General features: G+C 48.0%; 6 protein-coding genes across 6 annotated transcripts; 3 read left to right on the forward strand and 3 right to left on the reverse strand.

The window, feature by feature from the left end:
- Nucleotides 1-382: 382 nt before the first annotated feature.
- Nucleotides 383-1,282, reverse strand: KUCA_T00004291001 (uncharacterized protein; the record flags this gene model as incomplete). Its single annotated transcript, XM_022601010.1, has 1 exon — nucleotides 383-1,282. One exon carries the CDS (start codon nucleotides 1,280-1,282, stop codon nucleotides 383-385), a length of 900 nt encoding a protein of 299 aa, XP_022460299.1.
- Nucleotides 1,283-1,454: 172 nt separating this feature from the next.
- Nucleotides 1,455-4,340, forward strand: KUCA_T00004292001 (uncharacterized protein; the record flags this gene model as incomplete). Its single annotated transcript, XM_022601011.1, has 1 exon — nucleotides 1,455-4,340. The coding sequence occupies one exon, from the start codon at nucleotides 1,455-1,457 to the stop codon at nucleotides 4,338-4,340; it is 2,886 nt and encodes a 961-aa protein (XP_022460300.1).
- Nucleotides 4,341-4,489: 149 nt separating this feature from the next.
- KUCA_T00004293001 (uncharacterized protein) lies at nucleotides 4,490-6,322 on the forward strand (the record flags this gene model as incomplete). Its single annotated transcript, XM_022601012.1, has 1 exon — nucleotides 4,490-6,322. The coding sequence occupies one exon, from the start codon at nucleotides 4,490-4,492 to the stop codon at nucleotides 6,320-6,322; it is 1,833 nt and encodes a 610-aa protein (XP_022460301.1).
- A 255-nt stretch (nucleotides 6,323-6,577) lies between these two features.
- Nucleotides 6,578-7,228, reverse strand: KUCA_T00004294001 (uncharacterized protein; the record flags this gene model as incomplete). The annotated part of the gene is made up of 1 exon (XM_022601013.1): nucleotides 6,578-7,228. The coding sequence occupies one exon, from the start codon at nucleotides 7,226-7,228 to the stop codon at nucleotides 6,578-6,580; it is 651 nt and encodes a 216-aa protein (XP_022460302.1).
- Nucleotides 7,229-7,810: 582 nt separating this feature from the next.
- Nucleotides 7,811-8,812, reverse strand: KUCA_T00004295001 (uncharacterized protein; the record flags this gene model as incomplete). Its single annotated transcript, XM_022601014.1, has 1 exon — nucleotides 7,811-8,812. One exon carries the CDS (start codon nucleotides 8,810-8,812, stop codon nucleotides 7,811-7,813), a length of 1,002 nt encoding a protein of 333 aa, XP_022460303.1.
- A 1,490-nt stretch (nucleotides 8,813-10,302) lies between these two features.
- On the forward strand, nucleotides 10,303-12,600 carry KUCA_T00004296001 (uncharacterized protein; the record flags this gene model as incomplete). Its single annotated transcript, XM_022601015.1, has 1 exon — nucleotides 10,303-12,600. The coding sequence occupies one exon, from the start codon at nucleotides 10,303-10,305 to the stop codon at nucleotides 12,598-12,600; it is 2,298 nt and encodes a 765-aa protein (XP_022460304.1).
- Nucleotides 12,601-12,747: the final 147 nt, after the last annotated feature.

The following is a 12,747-nucleotide window of genomic DNA, read 5'->3' on the forward strand; positions in this document are numbered from 1 at the left end:
GCGATAAGGCACCGGTGCAGCGGCTTTGGCCGCGCCCCATCCCGCGGCCCCGGAGGGACACCCCACGTCCGATCCGCCCGCTTAGCCGCCGACAAGCCGTTGGAGCGAAATTGTTAGGCGATGAGCTTGTCAGAAAGTGTGAGTGACGGCACATTGTGGCTAGGAAATTGTCATTTATCAGAAACCGAAGGTGTATCTCTCTACTTCAGATTGACAAGAGAGCTCAAGGGCCAAGATAGCCCTGGGCTCAATGGTAGGTATTTGACCGTTAGAAAGAGTGCAATACCCAATAATATAGTTCACTAGAAACACTACGAACCCCGGACTACTGGAGTCTCTAGGGCTAACGGCTGGTGTTATCGCAACCGATTGCTTGGAATTTCTATCTTTTGATTCCGGCCTCAATTCTGGCCTGAATAGTGTCATCTGACTCACCGTTCTGCTGGATGACTCCCGCGGCTTTTAATACCTCGGCAGTTTTGGCCACCGTAGTGGTGAAGTCAAGAGTGCTTGGGTCCTTGCTGAACTCTACCGTCTTGAGCCATTCACGGGCATCCTCCTCTGAATAGTCCAACGCAGTATAGATATGTTTCACAGACTCTTCAGGGTTCTCATTGAAGTAATCAATCCCACGTTTCAAAGCTGCAGTGAATTTGGTGACCAATGTGGAGTCCAAAGAAGCACTGCTCACCACCACCCAAGATGGCCATGGAGTGTAGATCTGGCCTATTTTGCGGATCTCGCCAGAGTCATAATATCTCTTGGACGTGAAATGTTCCCACATGAATGCTTCACTGCCCTCGACTCCTGGAACGAGATTTACCGAGTCCCTCAGGTTCTTGAAGTTCTGAACAACCGAGAACGAGCTGAAAAATGGCTGTTGAAATTTCAGTTCCATGGCAAGTACAAATGACATCACGTAAGAGCCCGAGCCAATCCGGGAAACTCCAATTCTCTTCCCTGAAAGTTGTTCTGGCAGCGAAACATCGGGCCTGTCTTTACCCGTGGAGATGGCCCAACAAAGAGGGCTTTGAACATACGTGCCGACCAGCTTGTAATCTTCATCACCATCACAGATTCCTCTTACAAAAGCCTCGGTTAATCCAATTGCTATATCAATTTCACCAGATTTGAGCGATTGGATCAGGTGACCTGATCCAGAAGGGTACTCCAAGAGCACCACCTCGAGGCCCTCAACCGCAAAGTACCCCTTCGCCTGGGCATAATGAATCGGCGTTGAAAAATGCTCGGGGATAAATCCCACTCTGATCTTTTGTGCCATTTTAGAGAAACTCAGCAAAAAAGCAACCAAAACCGTGAATACTTCTGTAGTTCAGAAGGCTTTGTTCTCCTCCTGTGGCCTCTTTGGCTATTCTCGATCGAATTTCCCCGCACACTACCTCCACGTTTCTGCAACACACGACTGGAACATCTTCGAACTCTTTTAGAGCCTTATGAGAACACTCGCTCCTCCTTTGGTTACACCGATACACACGCTACAAATCCATAACAAAAACATGTCAATTACGCTGCGCGACGGCTTCGTGGACGAGCCGCTCGAACGGGCGATGGAAGACCTCTTAGTGAGATTCCTCGTCAACTGTCCACCAGAGGACTTGTCCTCCATAGAAAGAGTTTTCTTTCACATCGAAGAAGCACAATGGTTCTACTCGGACTTTTTGAGACAGCTGAACCCATTGTTACCAGATATGGACATGAAAACTTTCTCAGCAGAAATACTGCAACGGTGCCCGGTTATATGGAAATGGGGAGATCGGGCCTCTGCATTGAACCGGTTTCTTAAGTACAAGAAGACGATACCTGTTAGAGGAGTTGCTCTGCTCAACGAGAAGATGGACAAAGTGCTACTTGTTCGAAGTGTCCAGGGAGGCAATTGGGGGTTTCCGAGGGGAAAAATTTCCAAAGATGAGTCCGATTTGGACTGTGCTCTAAGAGAGTTGAAGGAAGAAACGGGATTCGATGCCAAAGGCTTGGTGGATGAATCAGATTTTACGGAAAGAACTGTCAGGGGAAAGAACGTGAAGATTTTCTTTGCCAAGAACGTCCCAGAATCAACGGTTTTTAGACCAGAGGTGAGGAACGAGATAGGCGCAATCCAATGGAGAGACATCAAGCACATCTCCAACGCCCTCAAGAAGCAGAAATACACGGACTACATGATGTCTGCGTTTATTCAACCACTGACGCAGTTTGTGTCGCAAAACAGGACGTCTTCGGGCAAATCAGAGGAGTTACTCAAGAAGAGGGCTGCCGTCCAGATCAAAAAGCTGCTTGGAGTGGGCGAAAACGAAGACGAAACCGCCGTGGTCGACCAGGGAAGACAACTTTTGGACATGCTACACAAGGTCACAGAAAAACAACAGTCTTCGGATCCTGCCAAACAACTTCTGGACATTTTGCATACCGTCAAACCTACCTCAGCCCAAAACGGTGGGATTGCTTCTCAACAGATGCAATTTCCTCCTGGGATGCAAATGCCATTTGCCCAGTTTCCGTTCTTTTTTCCTCAGCAGTTTCCATTTCCTCAAATGCCAGCTTTCCAGCCTCAATTCATGCCTCCGGGAATGCCTATGCTCCCCTTTCCTATGCCTCCTGCCGTTTTCCACGGACTTCCTCCTCCTCCAATGCCGAACATGAATTCCCAGGGTTTTCATCCCGGTCCAGCGGCTTCTGTGCCGCAGGCTCCACAGGAATCTGCTCCGTTGGCTAGTCATTTGAACAAACCAACATTTGGAACTGGCCAGCGTCATTCGCAGGAGGAGAGAAAAGAATTGCTGAGTATTCTAACGAAGAAGCCAGAGCCGGTTGTGACGAGCGATTCTGGATCAAAGGGCCACCCAGACTCAAAGGACCTTTTGGACCGTCTTTATGGAAAGACACAAGAGCCTGTGGACGATACCAGGGCTTCGCCCAAGACCTCTAGCCTAAGCCCCTCCAACCAGCTTCTTGGCGTTCTCAACGGATCCCACAAGAATTCTGAAGACTCTGTCAAAGACAAACCGGCTTCTCTGCTAAACCTGTTGAAGAAGGACTTAACGCCTTTTGAGACACAGAGACCGACTCCAGCCTCAAACGGATTACTGGATTTCGCCAAGAAACCATTATCCGAAAGAGCAGCAAAGCAGAAGGGAGAGGACGAGATCATGGCTGTTTTGAAGCCTAAGAGCCAGGGAACTCCAGAAGCAGGAAACCCTGATTTATCCAAAAATGTCTCGAACCCTCCAACTTCTATCAGCGATTCTACTGATCTGCTGTCCATTTTGAATAAGAAAAGTCCAGAATCCGTGACTTCATCCACTGACTCATCTGATCTGCTGTCCATCTTGAATAAGAAGACTGAGGCACCAAAACCACCAAGTGACTCGAGCAGTTTGTTGTCTCTCCTTAACAAGAAAGCTCCGGAAGCCACGAGACCATCCAACGGTTCTAATGAACTTTTGACTCTCCTGAAAAAGTCTCCAGAGATCAAAACAGAGACCAAAACAGAAACTCTGGAGGCCGAACCCAAATCAAACGGTTCTGCCGATCTGTTGTCCATACTGAATAGGAAATCTCCGGTGCCTGCGACTGCAAATGGTGATTCCTCGAATTTGTTATCAATTCTAAAGAAGGCTCCCGAGACAAAAGCTGCATCTGGATCTTCTGGATCTGGATCTTTGCTGTCTATTCTGAACAAGAAGTCTCCAGAGCCAGCTACTGCATCTAGTGATTCATCCAACCTGTTGTCTCTTTTGAACAAAAAATCACCAGAGGCAACTACCTCATCTAGTTCTGCATCTAGTGATTCCTCGAGTTTGTTATCCATATTGAATAAGAAGGAAGCTACGAAAACATCCAATGATTCAGCTGGTCTGCTTTCTATTTTGAACAGAAAGAGTCCCGAAACCACCAAACCACCCAGTGACTCTGCCAATCTACTCTCTCTCCTCAACAAAAAGGCGGAACCTCCCAAGAAGATTCTCCTGACAAGAAAACTGGAGCAAGACTTGCCAGAGCTTTCAAACCACACACCGGTTCAGGTGCAACCGTTCAAAAGCCCCAAGCTTGCTCCCAGCCCTACCCAGGGAATCCTCAAGGGCAAGAAGGTGACACTTCTGAGGCGAGACCCGAGCCCAGGAAATTCTCAGCCTCTGGCCACATGCTGCTTGAACCGCGTGCGCTCAGATCCAGACTCTACAGGCGAAATAGACACTGCCTACTCGGCTACAGACGATAGCAGCGTTCCTGCGTCCTCATCAGAGCCTGTTGCCAGCTTTGTGGACTCCAGCGACGAGGAGCTGGATTTTGAAGATTTTGACGACCTGAACGCCGATTATTGATCATGTACCATAATAAATTCATCTTTCATTTAATTTTGGCGTTTCCAAGTGCTGTTTAAGAGAGCCTTCGTAGTTGTAAGCCAAATCTTTATCATCACGTGACAATATTACATAATCATTTTCCAGGACGCGAGGAGGGTCCTCTAGAAATGGTTTATGAAAGGTCCAATTCTGGTCCTGTGATCCCTGTTCAAATCGCATTTTTCATACTGCTGAGCATGAATAACCAGGAGGAGCCCATGGATGTGAATCCGTGGGGAGATCCTGTGCTTAATGCTTCAACTACAACCTTGGATACAAACGTGTGGGTTGGCGTCGGGGACGATCGTTTAGAAGAGCATGGTCAAGCAATTGCGGAGCAAAGCACGGATTCGTATTCGCAAAAGTTGGCAAATGACTTTGGGGATGCGAAGAGTGTCTCTGATATCATTGATGAGCAAGACTGGCCCAGAGAAAGTGTCTCGGTTTCTGCTTCTCCCTCTGCCTCGGAAAGGATACGAAGGAGTCCTGAACAACCGTTTGAAGATTATGCAGGGTCTGGAAATGAAAAAAAGGACGAATCAGCACACCAAGATGATATAGGTTTCAATTTAAATCAGAGAAAACATCAAGGTGATGATACAGCTGTTGAAACAGCAGCTAGTGAAGGGAGTAATGACACTGAAGCTGACTCTGATTCAGATGTATTTGATGAATTTGAAGAATTCCAGCAAGTGCAGGTGCCCAAGTTCGAACCAGTGGTAAATATAGACGACGCTCTAAAGCAGATTTACGGCGGGGAGGTGCGATTAGACGCTCCCAAGGAGCACATATTGGACGTGGGATCGAGTCGATCGCGGTATAATGTGATAGTAGCACACAGCCGTCAATTTGGCTTTGAAGAGAAGCCGATCAACTTTAGACTGAAAGATGGGTGGAGGCGTACACACACCAGGGCCGCTGTTTTGGGCATCGTTCACGAATGGAACGAGGTGGAGAACGGACTGAGTGTGGGTGGAGAGTCCAAAAAGGGCTGGAAGCTGTTTAATTGGTCAACAGGGACAGAGGAGGCAACAGAGCCCGATGTCAAGATAATAAAAAAGTCTGTGGGAAAGAGTCTTTTGAAAGAGGCAGGCAGGCATGCTCTTGAGCTGAAGACCCAGAGACTGCAAAGAGAACGGGCAGAGATAGAGAAACAAAACCGAGAAAAGGCCGAGAAGACTCAGAGATTGGAATTGCAAAGGTCCAAACGACTTGCTAATGCTAAGAAGTATGCGGCCCCAGAGATTGCACTTCCCCAGAAGAAGACGTTCTTCACCAAGTTGTTTGGAAAGAAATCCACTGGAATTTCGAGCGATAATATGTCACCAGAGCCGTTGGCTCCAGGAGAGGACACCCAGCAAAGAGTAGATCCTTTTGAGTTTCAAAATTATTCCGGATCAGACGAGGATGACGAGGATAACGAAGGCTACGACTTTGGGTATAACCAATTGGGTGCGGACGATGAAGTTGAAGGAAATTACATTGAGGAGACTGACGATGTTGAAAATGTTCAGGAAGCTAAACAGGATATTGGAGCCCCATCAGAAGACGAATTTGCCGAGTTTGAGTCTTCGGCATTTGAATCACCACCAGCCAATTCGAACCTTTCACCTCCAACCGAGACGTTGGTGGTTGAAGAAGAATTCGACGAATTTAAATCGTCATCGCCAATCGTTTTGGAAAAATCAGAGCCTCAAAAGAATCCTCAGATTGTGTCCACAGTCCCTGGAGAAACCCCAAAAATTATCTCTGAAGACGAGTCTGACGAGTCTGACGATTTTGACGAATTCAATACTCCGGTACCGGCACCGGTAGCGGCGCCGCTAACGGTGGTGAAGCCGATGCAGGCTATGAAGCCGATGAAGCTCATGGTTCCTATGAAGCCAATGAAGGCCGAGACTTCGCATAGTCCAAAGGAAGACCCCAAAACGGGATTATCAGGTGCGTTGATAGATCTGTAACTATGAGGAGATGGTAAATGCACGACGACAATTGAAATTCTGTAAAGTATAATACAATTATGCACTATTGTCAAGGGCCAAGCCAAGGTTGGGGTTGGCATGTTTGGAACGTGGAACGTGATTGGGCAGACCAGGAGCTCGTTGTGACCACAATGATGGACTCGATAGTGAGCAAAAATGTTGTGTTGAGCATTCACTACGTACCAATGCTCTTATTCCCAATTTTCATCTATTGACGTGAATGTTCTCGGCTTCTCAATAGTTACGCGGAGGCAACCCCGGACCAGAGTTCCTACTCGCATTCCCATACGTCACCCCGGAATGGCCCGGATAAACTCGCGACCGGTGCTCATTAGGACGTGCTTGTAGTGGTAAAGGCATTGGTGGTCTCTGGACCAATCCCGAGTCAGTGTCTTGATCACCACCGGTGGCCGCAAAGGGTGCTGAAAAAGTGTGGGGAGCATCCTGTTCTGCCATTGCTTCTGCATACGACGGCGGAGGTGCTGAATCTGAAGCCTCCAAATCGTGTTCCTGACTCTGTAGCATTCCTGGCGGGGGTGTAGTTGGTCTAGAATAATGACCCGGGGGAGGAGTTGTTGGTCTAGAGTATTGACCTGGCGGTGGTGTAGTTGGCCTTAAGTATGTCATTCCAGCATTTGGACTCAGAAAGTCCGGTCTCGGCGCTAAAGGCGGTGGAATTGCCGGCCGAGCGTCCAAATTGCTTCGTGGAGGCAATTGAGGCTTGTTGACAGAAATGGAGTTCTGGTTGGAGTCACCGTCTGTAGTCGGGGCCTCTCCGGGCGAGCTCGTTTGGCTGGGTTTGCCCTGATTGGTTGTTTCGTCGTTTTCGTCAGTTCCAAGAAACTGCAAAAACGGGTTGCTATCCGAAAACGATGGCTCCGTCATGAACTTGAGCTTGAATGAATACCCCGATGTTTGAGCAAGGCAAAGAGTGGAGAATGTCTTATCGCTTGCTCCAAGTGAGGCTTTGAAATGCACGTGATTCTGGCTGCTGTAATGGAGCCCTGGTGGTAGGACTCAGACATTTCATATTTCGGTCTAAAAGCAGGCATAAGGAGTCGGCTTATGACTATTATTAAAGGGGTGTCACCAATATGGGTTAGTCCTGCTAGAGTTGAGTCATTTAAAAAGCCTGGAAATACCACAATTTCCAACATGTTGACACTTTCGGGCTGTCGCAAGCCGCAATCGTGCACCAGCATATCCTAACCAGAGTACACGACCTCAAAGCCTGGGCCCTGGATTGCCAACTAAATTCCACAAAAAAGATCTCCGGATAAAAAAAACTTTGGTTGTTTCATGGGTATAAGAATCATGGAACACAAAGCAATGCTCTCCGTAGTAATTGAGGTCAGACGCCGAGCATTAACGAGTTAAACATGTAAACCAGCTCTGCCCACTACAACTACATCTCTACGAGTCTCTGATTTTCTCAAATCTGTTGTATAAACGCTAGATAGAAACTGATTAGGCCTTGGCAATGTGCTCGAGCAGGTCAACAACTCTGGTGGAGTAACCGTACTCGTTGTCGTACCAAGAAACGACCTTGACGAAGGTTGGGGTCAATTGGATACCAGCCTTGGCGTCAAAGATGGAGGATCTGTTGTCGGACAAGAAGTCGGTGGAAACAACAGCGTCCTCGGTGTAACCAAGGATACCAGCAAGCTTTCCCTCGGAGGCCTTCTTGATGGTGGAGCAGATCTCCTCGTAGGTAGTTGGGGTCTTGAGGTTGACAGTCAAGTCAACGACGGAAACATCAGTGGTTGGGACACGGATGGACATACCGGTCAACTTACCGTTAAGCTCTGGGATGACCTTACCAACGGCCTTGGCGGCACCGGTGGAGGATGGGATGATGTTGCCAGAGGCAGTTCTTCCTCCTCTCCAGTCCTTGTGGGATGGACCGTCAACAGTCTTCTGGGTGGCGGTTATGGAGTGGACAGTGGTCATCAAACCGGACTCAATTCCGAAAGAGTCGTTGAGCACCTTGGCCAATGGGGCAAGACAGTTGGTGGTGCACGAAGCGTTGGAAACGATCTTGAGGTCGGAGGTGTACTTGTCCTCGTTGACACCAACGACGAACATTGGGGCATCGGCAGAAGGAGCAGTGATAACAACCTTCTTGGCACCAGCGTCAATGTGCTTCTGGGCACCAGACAGGGTGGTGAAAACTCCGGTGGAGTCAATGACGAAGTCAACGCCAGACTTTCCCCATGGGATGTTGGCTGGGTCTCTCTCCATGAAGACGGTGATGTCCTTACCGTCAATGGTAAGGGTGGAGTCCTTTCCGGAAACCTCACCCTTGTACTTTCCGTGGGTGGAGTCGTACTTGAACATGTAAGCGGCGTAGTCAGCGGTGATGAAAGGGTCGTTGACAGCGACAACCTTGATGTCTGATCTGGTCAAGGCAATTCTCAGGACAAGACGTCCGATACGACCGAAGCCGTTGATTCCAACAGTAATAGCCATGTTTAATAAGTGGTTGTGAAAATAAGTAGGTTTATGTTCCTTGTTCTCACTAGCAAGGAGGCAACCCGGAAGAGGGGGAAACAGTCATATTTATACGGACAGCGATGAGGCCGCCTGTTTCCCGGGGTCATCCACTGGGCTGACACACGACCTTGAGCTACACACGACAAATAACAGGTGATGATAGTAATGGGCGATAAGAGCCCGGAATAAATGGGGAAAAAAGCTGGAATTAAGGATTAATAATCAACTTGGACAGCAGCTCAACAATTCATCCTATTTATGCTCCTTTCCTATAGTTTTTGGGTGGCAATTGGGCAGTTCTGTTGCCTCCTCATCTTCGTCTGGGACACATCCGATGATCACTCTGCGAAAAATTTGCCGAAAGCGTCATCTGACAGAGGATGCATCGCGACAGAACGTGGCGTGGACGATGTGGGCTGTTGCGGAAGTATATAGTGTCAATTGGTGGTGTGATGTCATTTTATGTAGCGAACAATCTTGTAGATTAGTGAGAATCAAAGTGTGCACGTTGACAAGTATGCATATATCGGAAACTGGAGATTTTAGGCTTTATTGGCTTTAGTGAGGCTTAAGTGAGGTGAGGCACGAAATTTCAGACCCCGACTTCACCGATATACAAGCGGCAATTGATTGAAATGTAACATTTCGTGACTGGAGATTGTGGACTCTCCTCATTGCTACACCTTTTTCTCATCCTTTAGACCGTTTCCACACCCGGGCATCGTGATCGTTGCGAGTCCCGGTCCCCGGGCATGCACACTGCTCAATGAAATGTCCGGGATATGATATACCGAGAAGACGAGTGAAGGGAATCAGAATGAGAATAAGAACACACCAGAATTTAAACATCCAGAACCAATGAACTTTGTAGTATTAACTGGGTTTCTGCATTCTATCGCGTTCTGACGGTTTTATGCAACTCGTGTTCGGCCTAACTAGGCGAGATGCTATCATGAGGTCATCGAGTCATTGTGTGAATCATGATAGTGTCCAATCTGGGTACTTATTTGAAAAATTTGGTGTTGTTGGTATTAGTAATTCAGCTGATCAAATATTAAACTTGGGATCCAACTTGCGATTGTTTACATCTAGATCAATTTGTGAATGGTCGCGACTCGCTAGTGGTCTCTAATAGTGGTTTTGGGTGGTCCACTGCTTATCCATTATCAATATACTATACGGTATACAATGCTGTAGCATTAGTCGATCTATTAATTTTACTAATGAAAAAGGCGACTGTTTGAGCAACTTCCTTGCCTCTCAATATAATGCTATTGGTGGATAATATCGTGGCCCACTATGCTTATTGCCGTCTGAGATCAAGTCATGGTAGCCAGTGATCCTTCCTAACTGGTCTCACTCACAAATCTCTCTCTATACCCAGCACTATTCCTCCTTTATTGTTCTGCCATCGCTTCGCACCAGTGATCTCTATCTCTCTCTCTCTCTAGCAATATGTTTACTTCATGGAACAACCAATATACCTTTTATTCAAGCAAAAAGTGCATTTTGCCGTTGTTTTATCACGTGTTCTGGTCTCTCTCTTGTCGTTTCCCTTGTCTCTGCCATCGTGCGGCGTGACAATTCCAACGCGACTCAAGTTCACCACCTCACCAAAAGCCGCTCCCTCTTTTCACGTCCTCCAGAACAACCAGGCTTCTGGTGTTTGTCTTTCTTTTTTCATCTGTTTTTTTTGCATGTTGGTCAAATTGCGCCACATGACCACCAACAAGGCGCTACGACGCGTCGCATCTTTCACCCTCGATGAGTTTGACCTGGCTGACTTTGACCAGTCCCTTGCCTCCTCAGGAACGGACGCCAACCCCGTGGTGGTTCTCTCTTCGTCGCCAGAAACATTTGCCGTGTCCCAGAGGAAACGCGATTTGTCGCCTGTTCACAATCCGTTTTTGCTGAAACGTAACAGATTGGACCTTGCGAGGGTGGAATATCCCGACCTGAAGGCTCTTGTAAACGCTTCAATCGAGACTCCCAAAAAGCCTCAGGGGAAGCCTTCAGAGTTGCCCGACTCCAGGATCGAGCTGCTGACCCAGCGACCAAATGTTCTGAAGACGCCTCCCCGAAACAACGTCAAGACTGTCCAGGCCATCACGCTCAGCTCGGAGCAGACACGCGTTGTTGAGCTGGCCAAGCACGGAGTCAGTCTGTTCTACACGGGCTCAGCTGGAACGGGAAAAAGTCTGTTGTTGAGATCCTTGATCAAAGCATTGCGAGCCCAGCACCCCCCTGATACCGTTGCTGTGACTGCTTCGACTGGACTGGCTGCTTGTAACATTGGTGGTCAGACGCTTCATTCGTTTGCTGGAATCGGACTGGGACAAGGCTCAGTTGATGATCTTTGCAAAAAGGTGAGACGGTCGCGAAAGCACCGAACCCGCTGGGAGAAAACAAAGGTGTTAGTGATAGACGAGATTTCTATGATCAACGGAGAGTTACTCGATAAGCTCAATGCCATAGCCAAGAAGCTGCGGAAGAACACTAAGCCTTTTGGTGGGATCCAGCTCGTCGTTTGTGGTGATTTTTTCCAGCTTCCACCTGTTTCTTCTCGGGATTCCGAGGTTTCGTTCGCTTTCGAAAGCTCCAGCTGGAAAGAGTGCGTGACATGCACGCTTGTGCTCAAGAAGGTATTTCGTCAACAAGGTGATTCTGACTTCGTAGATATGTTGAACGAAATCCGACTAGGTGCTGTTTCGGAGAAGACTTGTGTGAAATTTCACAGTTTAAGCCGACCTTTAAGAGACGACAATGGTATCGTTGCTGCCGAGCTTTATCCTACCAAACGCGAGGTTGACGATGCGAATCGCCGCAGGCTTAGGTCGATTCCAAGTCCTTCCATTGTTTATAGAGCCAATGATACCGGATCGATTGCAGATGATGCGGTTAGGGCCAAAATGCTGGATTCGCTTATGGTTCCAGCTTTGCTGGAGCTCAAACTGGATTCTCAGGTGATGCTGGTCAAGAACATGGACCAGACGCTGGTGAACGGTTCCTTGGGGAAGGTGATTGCGTTTGTGGATCCAGCCACCTTCAACGTCGCAAATGCAATGGATGAGATGTCTCTAGAGGAGATGGAGGCTGCTGTTGAAGCAGGAACTACCGCTGCCACTGGAGATTCTAAGGAATCCTCGGATCCCTTAAAAGGCTCAGTATTTGATTTTCTCGGAGATCTCGTGAAGAACACCCCGGAAGGGACGAAACTGCGAGAGGATTTTGATCGCAAAGTGGAGCTCTTGCGTCAGTTGGATGCGGCAAAATCGCAAGCTCGTCTTCCATTGGTTCGGTTCATCCAACCAGACGGAAGCACACGTGAAGTGTTAGTACAGACTGAGACGTTTGAAATGGCCGACGAGAACGATGTTCCAATAATTTCAAGAACACAACTGCCGTTGATTTTAGCCTGGTCTCTCTCTATTCATAAGGCCCAGGGGCAGACTCTTAGTAAGGTCAAGATTGATCTACGCAGGGCTTTTGAGAATGGCCAAGCGTATGTGGCGCTTTCGCGTGCTACAACGAGGAGAGGGCTCCAGGTGTTGAACTTCCACCCAGCAAAGGTTAAGGCGCATTCGAAAGTTATTGACTTCTACCACAGCCTTGTGGAGGTAGACCAGGCGATAGAGCAACTGAATGAAGAACGGAGGCCAATTGACGAGATGGACGAAATGGATGGCAGGAGGCAGTACGATGAGAGTTATGACGAGGAGGAGTTTGCATATAGGATCAATCAGCAGCGTGAGGCTGCAAAATAGGTAGAGAGTGAAGAAAGTGAAGCAACCAACTGAACGACTGAAATACCGACAAAAAGGGTCAGGCTACTGATACAGATCACTTGAGGAATTCAACTGAGGGCCCGGAGAGTATCCCAAAATTCAGCCAATCGACATGTTCAATATAAT

Source organism: Kuraishia capsulata, genomic scaffold, assembly GCF_000576695.1.
Source record: "Kuraishia capsulata CBS 1993 genomic scaffold, Kuraishia_capsulata_scaffold_5, whole genome shotgun sequence".
Taxonomy (NCBI): Eukaryota; Fungi; Ascomycota; class Pichiomycetes; order Pichiales; family Pichiaceae; genus Kuraishia; species Kuraishia capsulata.